The sequence below is a fragment of the Macrobrachium nipponense genome, chromosome 1 (assembly GCF_015104395.2).
Source record: "Macrobrachium nipponense isolate FS-2020 chromosome 1, ASM1510439v2, whole genome shotgun sequence".
NCBI classification, from domain to species: Eukaryota; Metazoa; Arthropoda; class Malacostraca; order Decapoda; family Palaemonidae; genus Macrobrachium; species Macrobrachium nipponense.
The window spans coordinates 171,080,541-171,093,983 of record NC_087200.1 but is presented as its reverse complement, the minus strand read 5'-3'; the positions used below and the strand labels follow the sequence as shown (position 1 = coordinate 171,093,983).

Below are 13,443 nucleotides of genomic sequence, written 5' to 3'. Positions count from 1 at the left end.
ATTACCATAAATATATATAAAATATATGCATTTCTGGTTGTCACTTGTATTAATTAGTCTAGGACCTAGATTTCGCAATCTTTCAACAGATTACCTATTAATACCTTTTATTTCATTAGGAAGTTTCTCCTGTCACGTTCGGTGTCACCCACTCTCTTGATTTCCAGCTTCCATGTTTATATATAATATATATAATATATATATATATATATATATATATATATATATATAATATATATATATATATATATATATATATATATATATATATATAAAGCGCATATATGACATACTGGCAAGTTCAAGAAACTCTTATGTTTTGCTGTAAACTACTAGAACGTCTCCGTGTTAAATGACGGAATGATTGAATATAGAATTTTGGCCAAAGGTCACGCACTGGGACCAATGAGGCCATGCAACGCTGAAAACGAAATCGACAGTAAAATGTTTGAAAGGTGTTACAGAAGGAAAACCTCGCAGTTGCACTATGAATCAATTGTTAGGAGAGGGTGGAAAAGGGTGGAAAGTAAGATGGAATAAAAAGAATATGAAAGGAGGTACAGTAAATGCGACGAAAAGCGGTTGCAGCTAGGGACCGGAGGCAAGCTGCAAAGGACCTTAATTAATGCATACAGTGCACAGCACGAGGTGCACTGACGGCACTTACCCTCTAAGGGGTATGTTATATGATGACATTCAAAAGTTCAGATGAGACACTGAAACATCATGTCCGCTTCCCCTACTTTATTTGCTTTATTTATCAGCTGATCATAACTAATTCTTTTATTACTATTATCTTCTATGTACTATGATTTTTTTTGTGCGTTTCTGTTTTCAGCATCATTATAAAATCACTCCCTTTTTTTTTTTTTTTTACAAATGTTCCAAATAGGCATCATCTTCTGTGGGGAGGATGACTTGGCAAGCTGATGACGTTTAGGGTATGTTCCAAAATGGGTGGCCCTGATAAGAACATTAAACATTAATGACGATAATGTATAATGTAGAGCGACATAAATAAACTAGCGCAGGAACCAAACCAACGCTCTCTCTCTCTCTCTCTCTCTCTCTCTCTCTCTCTCTCTCTCTCTCTCTCTCATACCTATGACCTAATAAACCTCTACAAAAGAAGGAATCTGAAAAATCTCCGCGAGTGCCAAAAAATGTGTCCCATTCTTGGCCACTCACATCACTAGACTCCAGCAAAAACAAAAGTTATAAATATATATTGGATGAATGAATAAATTAGCCTATATATATATAATTTATATATATAATGTATATACATTTACTACATAGGCTAATTCATTCATCCACCCAATATATATTTATAACTTTACATATCTATAACTTCTGAACACCGCATATAATACACATAATATGCTCTCCCTCTCTCTCTCTCTCTCTCTCACTGCTGGTGATTTTTTTATGTTAATTTCTAAGAAACGCTTCCAAATATTCGTAATAGCTAGAACCTATAACAGGACATCCGTATTTTTTTTCCAAAAAATAAAACACGTGAATTCAAAGTCCTCCAATAAACAATTCCAGACGCTAGCAAATAAGGCGAAATTCAACCCCCAAAAGAAAGAAAATGTCGAAGCAAACACAATTTGGCAGAGGCAAACACGGAGGACATGAACAAACACCGGAGCCTTTGTGGGCAAACAGACCACCGAATGGAATGGGAGCAGAATAATGACGCAAACGAAGTGGATAAGAATGAAAAGGCATCTGCAAAATGTGAAGCCGCATCTTCGGCGCAGTCGAGTTTCCTGTATGAACTGCGACCCGGTGGTGACCTGTCCTGTAACTTTGCCAGATGCACTTTTATGGGTAACTTTAACCTTAAATCAAATATAAACTACTGATGCTGGAGAGTTGCAATCTGGTATGTTTGATGATTGGAGGGTGGATGATCAACATAACAATCTGCAGCCCTCTAGCCTCAGTCGTTTTTAAGACCCGAGGACAGTTCCACATTGGACGTATGGGTTACGTGCTCGCCTACCAATTTTTTACCCCAAGTTCGCTCCCAGCTCTGCCAACGCGGAATCAGAGGAATTTATCTCCTGTAATTAGAAATTCATTTATCGATATATATAATTTGGTTCGGATTCCAAAATAAGCTGTAGGTCCCGTTGCTAAGTAACAAATTGGTTCCTAGCCGCGTCTAATCCATCTGGCCCGACCTAGAAGAGCTGTTAATCAGCTCAGTGGTTTGGTTAAACTAAGACGTAATTACTTAAGATCTGAGGGCGGATGGACAGGCAAAGCCATCTCAATATTTTTTTTTAAAGAAAACTAAAGCTGAGGTTTTCATTTTTGTTATAACCTTGCAAATAAATGGTATATAAAAACAAATTTTCTCTCACTTGAAGATCTTCTGAAATATGGAAAAGAGAACAGCTAACATAACTCTTACGTTGTAGCCAGTTTGAAATATAAAGTATGTGAAAATTATACTAAAATGCTTACATATGTTTGATCAACTTACTCGGTCGTCAACTTGTATGAGAGAGAGAGAGAGAGAGAGAGAGAGAGAGAGAGAGAGAGAGAGAGAGAGAGAGAGAGATTAAAAGTTAACTTTACAAGAGGTGAAGTGATAATAATGTTCAAAAGCAGGTTATCAGTCAAGTGGAAAAAATGAAATGAACGATATAAATAAATCATCGAAACAGGAGAAAGTAGGCGACGGAGTGAGACTAGATCAATGTACAGAAGAAATATGAACAGCGCCACATTACAAATCAACTTAACCGCTGTACCATGACAACAAATAACAAGCGGCCTGTGAATACTTACTTATGACGAAAATTTGTAAGCTGTACAATTCTTTACAAAAGGCGATAAAAAAAAAAATTGAAAGGTATATTACAATTTAGGCCTATGAAGTCATTCAGCGCTGAAGGTTATAATCACGCATTTGCACTATGAAACAAGGGGGAGGATAGCACGATGGAGGAAAGAGAGTATGACTAGAAGAGGTATATATAGTAAAAGGAACGGAACGCCAAAATATAAGACATGCCATGAAATTGACCAAATGTGGCTTTACATTTACCTAACACTTACAGATACGAAACCCCAAAGCTTCAATCACTCAACAGCAACGGTTAGACCCACACGGTCTAAGAACGACCTGCTTCTTTAGACCATGGCTAAATCATAGCACGTGAAGGAGGAATGAAAGATAAGATTTCACCTAAAATAACGCCGTGATAAAGAATGGGGGGAAAGAAAGCCACATCCATCGCTGCTTCGGCAAAAGCAAAAGCCCCAAAGTTATTCTTTTCAGACCTTGGGCTGAACCACGTGGCTCCTCCTCCAGCGGAAATGCTCCGCTCGCCTTTACCTCACTCGCTCACTCGCTGCTACCTGAGTTGCCTTGTTTTCTCCGTGATGCTGTTACGGCTACCGATACAACCGGAAACTCCTTTATCTTTCATTCCAGGATGCTTATGGAGAGAGAGAGAGAGAGAGAGAGAGAGAGAGAGAGAGAGAGAGAGAGAGATTCTGTGACATTGTTTATTCGTTTCCAAGAAAAATTAGTTGAAATGTTTCAAATATCATATCCTTCACCTCATTTTTTTTTTTATAGAGTTGAGCTACAATTAGTCTTTGACCCGTAGTCTGTTTTCTCTCTCACGACTGCAAAACACACACCTACACGACAATCATATATATATATATATATATATATATATATATATATATATATATATATATATATATATATATTCTTCGTAACTCACTGAATATGCATGTTAGCATACACAAAAATTTGATGTAACCACTTGACAGAAAAGTACTATATACTGAAATTATAATACAAGACGAATTTCTTCGCAAGGGAAATGTACAGGGGAAAAATAGTTAAATGGTCATTGGGTCAGGAAGGGATTTCCCCATGGGGGGAATCTTACCTCCTTGGATTTCCTCATCCCGAACCCCAGTTCCTCCTATAATAGGCAAGTCCCCAGCCAACCCCAATCCTCATAACCTTTCAGCCATCATCACTCCTAAATATACTTGTGGAAATGTTATACACGACCACTTTTCCAGGTGGAGTTGAAATGATATATTCAAAGGGCAGCTCCCAACTGTGCTAAATCTGTCACAGTGCCCCATTTAAAAGTGGAAGGAAACAATAAAGGGGAATAAAAGGCTCAAAACTGGACGTTAGAGAGACAAAGGAATTCATGAACGTTCATCGGTCACCTGGACTGAACAAAGCAAGATATATCTCACTGCGGCAACAAAACAGGTTGAACTTCACCTGTTCTGGTATAATATAATATATACATACGCATTAAGCTACAAATGTCTTATAACATCTCATTCGCTCTACCTCGGAATTAATCTACTTTCATATATGTTAACCGAAGGGGATTCTTTTTTTAGTTGATAAGAAATTCGTCGGTTCACGGGCGCGCGAACCACGGAACCAAGAATTCAGGACGTACAGTGAGTGATGCGCTTTAAGCATATATGACAATATATTAATTCCTAGGTAGAGCGAATTAGTAGATATTAAAGGGAATTTGTAGCTTAATGCCTATATACGAATACGGCCTGCCTGAAGAGAGAGACAGCTGCTGATCTTTGAAATATAGTATTTACTTTCTACATTTTGGCGTTTTTTGGGCTCTTTTCAATAGATGTGTGTGTGTGTGTGTGTCTGTGTGTGTATCCTTTACACACACAAACACACATATATAGGTCTCTATAATAATGATGTCATTCCAAACAAAAACTAGTAACAACTCTATCTGGTGCCATATACGAATAAATCAAAAGCTATTCAAATACATTTCATAAAATGAAACGAAGAAAGTGGCACATAAGATATAATAAAAGAGGTAAACTCAAAATAAAAACCCGAACCCAAGACACCACCATTATCATGACACACCAATTTATCGATGAACAAACGATTGGACATGATAAGGATCTGATAAAAGTGGTTCAAAAAATCCGGGGAGGTCATACAAAGAGGTTCTGGAGATAATCCAGACAGTTCACACCTCTGGAGATAAGGAAAGATACAAGGTAGATAAGAAAGAGGTTGGGTTATGAGAGAGAGAGAGAGAGAGAGAGAGAGAGAGAGAGAGAGAGAGAGAGTTACAAGGATTAGGATGTTAGTCCATCCGAGGAAACATCGTGTGCTCACTTATCTGTAGGGGCAGGTTTTACTGTTCATTCACACAGTGTCCTGATGAATTTGTCTAGCTTTCTTTTAAACTCTTCCACACTGTTGCTGTTTACAACTTCTGGTGGCAGTTTATTCCTAGTGTCACATATCTTGTAGGTAAAGACGTTCCCACCACGGGATGTGTTGTATCTCTTCAGTTCAAGTTTCCATCCATTATGTGTCTGTTTTTCGTTTAATGTAAATAGGCTACTGTCTACTTTTGTTATGCCTTCCAGTATTTTAAGTGTTTCTATTAGTTGTCCTCGTAATCGTCGTGTTTCTAAGCCATACATATGAAGTGTTCAGGCACAGAGAGAGAGAGAGAGAGAGAGAGAGAGAGAGAGAGAGAGAGAGGCACCACAGTATATTGTCAATTGTATCTCAAAACGGAATTTCTAATTGCATATAAAATTTTCGCCTAGAGAAAGACGAGCATTATGAATCAACATTCTTCATACACTGAAATTTATACTGATGTATTTTCAAAGGCATTATGCCATTGCATCATTCTTAAATCAAATACACCATGGTGCAAATATATCAATCCCATCCAGGAATGTGTTGCAACTAAATATTCACCGTTTTCTTTACTTGTTGCTGCTGCAGTAGTTTTAATATCATAAGACATCTAATCCCACAATCCCCATACACAGACAGCCATTTTGCGTGGATGCTAAATTTGGTGACTTTTGCTCTAAGGTAAATACCTGGTAGAAAAAAAAAACACCATAACTTTCGCCTCTAAAAAAAAACATCTCTCTTTTTTTCTGCATGTTTACACAAAGCCATTGCAGTTTGAAATACTTAGATCTATTTTCTGTCCACCTTTTGTTTGGCCGTGTTTCAGTAACTGGTATCACACACAATACATATTTCATTCTTTTCGTGTTTTTCCATCATGTGTACCAAATGAAAATAAGACTGGTAACACAACACCACAGAGAGAGAGAGAGAGAGAGAGAGAGAGAGAGAGAGAGAGAGAGAGAGAGAGAGAGAGAGATGCTTCTCTTAACGTGAATATTCAGGGCTGGGCAATTAGCATCTAATGAGCAATTGAATCTCATCACACCTGAGAAGAGATACACCATGACTCAGAGAAAACAACAGCTCATGACAGGATAAATGGACTGCGTGGAACACGTTGAAAATAATTCGATTAATCGATGAAAATAAGACATGCCACTTGCTAAGAGCAAAATCCATGCAAGAAAGAGTGTGGAAATATCCCCTTTATATATAGTATATATATATATATATATATATATATATATATATATATATAATATATAATATATATATATATATATGAGAGAGAGAGATAGAGAGGAAATATCCCCTTTATATTAATAATTATATATTATATTAATATAATTATAATATATATATATAATATATATATATCTATATATATAATATATACATATATATCTATATATATGATATAGAGAGAGAGAGAGAGAGAGAGAGAGAGAGAGAGAGAGAGAGAGAGAGAGAGAGAATATAATATATATATATATATATATATATATATATAATATATATATATCACATCACCGTGATTCATTTATACGCATTAAGCTGCAAATGTCCTTTAATATCTAATTTGCTCTACCTCAGAATTAATATATTTTCATATATGTTAACTGAAGGGGAATCAATATTATAATATATATATATATATATATATATAATTAGTCGCATTATCTACCCAAAATATGAAATGAAATCGAGAAATTAAAGACATCATTGTGGCTACGAGTATAAACCACTGAGTATGATGCTCATTAAGCAAATACACGTCATAGCATTCAGGAAACACAGATGTAGCGGTGACGGGCGCCACATCCTCCGAATGAAACCAATTATCAAATGGGCTTACATAACGTTCTCAGATAAGGTAAACTACTTCAACTTAATCTTATAAGAATTTCTTCTACAGCATCTCAACTTACTCCCTTTGAAATAGGCAACATTCAAGGGCTTCCATTCGGTTAAAAAAAAATTCCGGTATAAATGAATGAAAATATATTCTAGGCATCGCTGAATCATTAAGTAAAATAACCTACGGTTAAATTCGGCAGCGTTGCAACCAAAGCGTATAGATTTTTATATGTAGACATTGGTTGTAACATTCCCGCTAACTTCAATAAATATTATGAAGTCAGGTTACTGAGGAAGAAAGAGTGAGTAATGAATAGCCAGTAATATGAGGTTGAATCTTGCTACATTCACTGAGGAAATGAATTTGCTAAAGAAAAAAAGAGAGAAAAAAAAAACCTGTCCCATATTTACCTATCAGCACCTAATTATTCTTGGCATTCGTCCTTTTGTTCGGCCAATCACTGTTTCCCCAACAAGCTACCATAGCACCCAGGGCATGATGCCAAACACGGCACGTTGAGGACTGTAGTAAATTTATCGATGTATGCATGTATGTATGAAATGTGTATATATTTATACATAATATATATGTATATATACATATATATCATATAATATATAAACAAATACAATTAAGGGGTACCATAAGACTGAGATTTTCAATTTAACTACTCTTGTCCTATTTGAAAGTCGATGCACAGAGTCAGCATTGAATCATAGACTTTAATATACTTTCTCGTTATCTGAGCGGAACGCAAAAGTCATCCTCTCCCTCAATTGTTATTTCAACTCTGCTTTGTCCCCGTTATTTCTGTTTTTCTTAGATTCATCTTAAATTTCATCTCTCAGTGTGTATGATCCTCTATTAACCAAGCTTCGTAAATCTTTCAGCTTTTTCCGTATTCTGTCAAGTTTCTGTTGTTACTGAAATATGAATATCCTCTACCATCTCTAACATTTTCTTCTTCTTTTTTTTTTTTTTATAAAATTCATGAGCTATAAAACTCATGAGAAGAGAAAGCAGCAGAGGTGACAACTTGACAAGACTCCAACAACATAACTTAGAACTTGTTTCGTGTATGGCTGCTTTCCATTAGCTTTGCATATTCAACGGGAAAACCACGCAGATGCAAAGCTTCCATAATACTGGTGAACAATGTCATATCTCTTCATATAATTAAATAAAAGCCATCAGAACTGAATGTTCACGTTCTATGCACTGTTGCATAATTTCTTAACACGAATATTTGACCCGACTTACAATGAACATACTACATACTCAATTAAAACTGTTGTAAGCGCAATACCTCTGTAGTTACCACATTCAGTCAGGTCACCTTTCTATGGTAGTTGAGGTGTCTTTTCATTTTCAGCTAATATTGTCTATAGAATTTTATCATATTCCGACAATTTCCATCACCTAAGCTTCTTTATGACTCATCCTCCTTCAAAACCGGTGAATTCATTCATAAGCACATTCAGGTCTTCTTCAGTTTGTTAGATCAGTGAAGTGATCCACTTCTCTTCTTTCATTCATGACCTCGAAAAATGTCTCTCTCTTTTTTTTTTTTTTTTTTTTTTTTTTTTTTTTTTTTTCTTTCTCTCCAGCGCTGTCGAACTGAATTCAAATGAACATACAATTTAGGCGAGAGGCCAAGCACTGGGACTATTGAGGACATTCGGCGCTGCAACGGAAATTGACAGTAAGTGTCTGAAAGGTGTAACAGGAGTAAAACCTCAAAGCAGTTGCACTATGAATCAATTGCTAGGAGAGGGTGGAAAGTCAGAGGGAAGAAAGAGAATATGAAAGGAGGCGCATTAAAAGAAACGAAAGGAGTTGTAAGTAGGGGCCGAAGGCACGCTGGTAAGAACCTTGAGTAATGTACTGACGGCACTACCCCCTCCCTATACAGGACCCGGCACCGTCTTTCTTCTGCTTCTTCAGGTGGTATTGCAGACCGATCCCTCCTTCTGACAGATAACAACAATTAAACGCATTTTACCCTTGAAGTCTTGCCTGCAGGTGTTGCTATTCCGATTCTCTTCGGGATGCTGTTGTTAGCCCGGTCTTAGCAACGACTTACAACAACTGCCTGACTACCAGGTGCTGATAGGTAAATATGGGACTATTTTTTTTTTTACTTTAGGAATTTCTCTTCCTCAGTGGATATAGCGAGATTCTTCCACTGGGTATTTATTATTCACGGTTTCCTCCTCAGTGACCTCATAACATACTTATCGACGTTAGCAAGAATGTTGCAACCAAGGTCTATAGGTAAAAATCTGTATCTAATTCAATGGTTTTCTTTAATAGCATTTTCATGTGATTTTCGTTTTTTTTACCTTATTCTGAAAGTAAAAGTGATTCAAGATTAAAGTAATTAAAGATCATTTTAATTCTATTTAATCTATTAGCATCTGTTTTTACGCGAAAGTGATATTTGAACTTTTACTTAATTATCACAATCAACGCTGACAGATATTTCCTATGTTATGACACGTTTTTCCCCTCCCTTCTTATGTTTTATTTGATGCACACAAACGTCTGCATTGTGAGTGTTGACGAATATCCTTGCAAATCAGCTTGACGTGAGATGCAATAATCTAAAAATACATATCACATGCCTGAAGCCATTTCAACTCAACCAAATTCCGATCAGGAGAGAGAGAGAGAGAGAGAGAGAGAAACTGGAGGAAGAATATCGTGCGGATGGACTTGGTAACTAAATGGGGGAGTCTGAGGATGGGGGGGGGGGGTATCAAATGTAATAAATGCTGCGCCCCCCTACCCCCCCAATCCAAACAAAAAAAGAAACCCTGATTGAGCAAAAGAGAAGGAATGGCAAGAGCACAACCACCTGATTAGCTGGTTGGGCGAGTGCCAGCTGGGCAGAGAGAGAGAGAGAGAGAGAGAGAGAGAGAGAGAGAGAGAGAGAGAGAGAGAGCCTTGACTGCCGGTACTGACCAAGACAATGAACGAGTATTTAAAAATGCTTAGGCAATCCAAGGTGTTAAAATGTTCAACCTCCACAGTATTTATTGCTGAAGTAACACCCATTTCTGTAATGTTTTTTCTATGATATGTGACATAAAGAGAAACACAAGAGGGAAAAAAAATCACCAAACAGGCAAGAGACATAAAAAAAATAAAGAACCTTTGACAAAACATAACTGGTAGTATCCAAACCAAATAAATTTTGAAACGGCTTATGTCTCCTTCAAACTTCTACTCCTGCAAATTCCGTTATCTTTTATTCCAATATTATAACTTATCATAATACCTCTCTCCCGTCACATCCATTCTTTAAGAAATTTACCCTTTGCCTCAGACAAAGCATAATTAAACTGGCACCAACTGGCACCACATGTATCGATCACTCAGTTATGGTTCCAGCATCAGTGTCAATCCCCACTGAAATCAATATAAATAAAATTCTACAAAAGGATCAAACTGACTCTACCTTCTGGTCCTTATTCATGCGTTCGTCCACCCATGCCTGAACGCCGGCGAAATCAGCGCCCACTTTGATCAAGCCCAGCTTTCCTCTCCTCTTGATGAGTTGGTCGGGCTTCACCACCAGTTTCTGCAAAAGGCCAAAGGGAAAGAGAGACGTTTACTGGCAATTCTGAACATGAGAAAGAAGCGGCTTCCGAGGAACACCTGTAGTAGTCATAGTGAGGAATTGGTGGAAAGAAGTCGGCCTCGTTGCCGCTGGAAAAATGGGGAAGAAATGAGGGTTGTAATACAGAATATGAGGAAAGGAATGGATTTAGCTGCAGTTAACAAAATGAGGAAAATATGAAGAATATGGGGAAAGAAATGGGTTTAGCTACAGTTAACAAAATGAGGAAAATATGAAGAATATGGGGAAAGAAATGACGAATAGGGGAAAGAAATGGATTTAGTTGCAGTTAAGAAAATGAGGAAAATGTGAAGAATATGAAGAAATAAATGGGTTTAGTTGCAATAAAGAATATGAAGCAAGAAATGGCTTTAATTGCTGTTAAGAAAATGAGAAAAATATGAGGGTTTAGTTGCAATGAAGAATATGAGGGAAGGAATGGGTTTAGCTGCAGGTGAGAAAATGAGGATGAGGGTTTAGTTGTAATAAATGATATGAGGAGAAAATGAGGAAGAAATGAGGGTTTAGTTGTAATAAAGAATATGAGGAAAGGAATTCGTTTAGTTGAAGCTGAGAAAATGAGGAAAATGAGGAAAATATGAAGGTACAGATGTGCAATAAAGAAAATGAGAAAAGAGGAGTTTCATTTATTGTTTTGCAAAGGAGAAAATGGGGGGGGGGGGGGGTTGGGGGGGGGGGGGGGGGTGGGGGGGGGGGGGGGGAATGATGAATTTAGTTGCGACTGATTAAAATGAGCAGAGAAAATGGGGTTGGGCTACAACTGCAAAAATGAAGAAAGAAAAAGCTGCTGTAAATAGGTAAATGAGAAAAAAATTCTTATGTTTCAGTAGCTACAAAAAATAATGAATTGAGTATTTTAACTGTAAATGAAAAAATAAAAAAACGTTCTATGTTTCAGTCAGGAATTAAGATTGTTTCAGGTTCTAGCTGAGCGAATGAGAACTTAAGTTTCCAATAGGGGAAAAGTCTTTCTTTCCATTGAAAATGTAATTATTCTTGGAAAATCTTTTTCCTATCATTTATTAATGGAATAATTTAAATCTTATCACTTAAAAGTAAAGCTTTTGTATTCAATCCCAAAGCCTTGCATTTAATTCCCAGAGGATCTTTACGACTTACTTAGTTTCCCTACTTACAAAAATAAATAATTTCGTTTAAATCATCTGATCAATAATAAAAAAAAAAAGTTCATCTGACTTTGATACTGTTGTTTCATTGACTTACAATTAAACGATTAATAATCTGGAAATCATAACCTTCTTAGCTACTTAATCTAAAGGTCCTTTCCGGTATCCCTTTATTGTCTTATGCACTGCTTTCTGCCTAAAGAGTTTCACTCGTCCCCTTTAGTCACTTTCAAGTTTGAGTTCCTCGTTGGACGTGTGGTTTGCATGGTCGCCTACCGATTCGGTAGTCGCAAGTTCGATTCCCCGCTCTGCCAACTTGGAATGAGATTAATTTTTTTCTGGTGATTAGAAATTCATTTCTCAGTATAAGGTGGGTCGGATCTCGCAATAAGCTGTAGGTCCCGTTGCTAAGTAACCAAATGGAGCTGTTAATCAGGTCAGTGGTCAGGTTAAGCTAAGATATACTTAACTTTGGTCTACCTGTCCAGCGTCTTCAACTTTACCCTCCCCCAGTCCTTCCCTGTCATGTGAGAACAAATCCTTCGGAGTTTTGTCAGTCATGAAATGAGAATCTTTTTATGGTTAAATTACTTTTGAATAAAAGTAACAACGAGCATCTATATTAACTGTACAAATATCTATGTAAAATTCCTGAAAATAACCAACCCCATACTACTTATCACAAAGTTCATGGAGATTACTGATAAAACAATATCTATAATTAGAATATTTATAGTTTTTTTCTTGAAATTAGAAATCATGAAGTGTCCATCTCAAAAGAGTTCAAAGTAAGGTATATATATAGCTTGACAAACATGACTGCAGATCACTGTTGTTGTTTTTTTCATTTATTCATTATTCAGATCCACTGCTTCAGGACACGTTCACACTGCAGTAGCAAAACACGTCTTAAACACACGTCGGCAACTCATCGAACACACATCACAACAAGCTACTAAATAAATGCTAGCGACATTTTGGTAGTTCTAATCTGTGATTCATGCGATTACCAAAGGGTCGTTCTCGCTTATGGTCGGTGACTTGTTTGCAACCTGTTTGTTGAATATAAGCAATAAGTCGCCGACGTGTGTTCATGATACGCTTTGGTGTAGGTCAGTGGTTTCCAATCTGTGGGGCTAGAAGTGATGCCGGGGGGGGGGGGGGGGCAAATGCTTGATGAAGGGGATAATTATCTCTGAAAACTTTTAACTATGATGGAATTCAGAATTCTAAAATACTGAGAAAATATTTCAGATATAAAATATGAAATTTAGTTGTCTGAATATATAAACTATTCAAAAATCTATATAAGGAATTATTAAACAATTATGAAAGATAACGAAAGTAACGTTTTGCAAATACGAAAATTATACTGATTACACTACATTGTGAAGGTAAGCTTATACATACATGTATATATATATATATATATATATATATAATATATATCTATATATATATATTATATATATATATATATATATATTATATAATATTATACTTAATATATATATATTTATATATATATATATGTATATGTATATGTATGTATGTATATGTGTTATGTACTATAGATATATATATAAGAATTACTAAA

The 13,443-nt window shown here is 36.3% G+C and overlaps 1 protein-coding gene across 1 annotated transcript in view; it reads right to left on the bottom strand.

The window, feature by feature from the left end:
* Positions 1-13,443, bottom strand: part of LOC135219825 (ATP-citrate synthase-like) — a gene marked incomplete at its 3' end in the record, with an annotated part of 106,506 nt that overhangs the window by 69,968 nt on the left and 23,095 nt on the right. Inside the window, 1 exon segment of the mRNA XM_064256923.1 lies at positions 10,537-10,659. Coding sequence (XP_064112993.1) covers positions 10,537-10,659 — 123 coding nt within the window.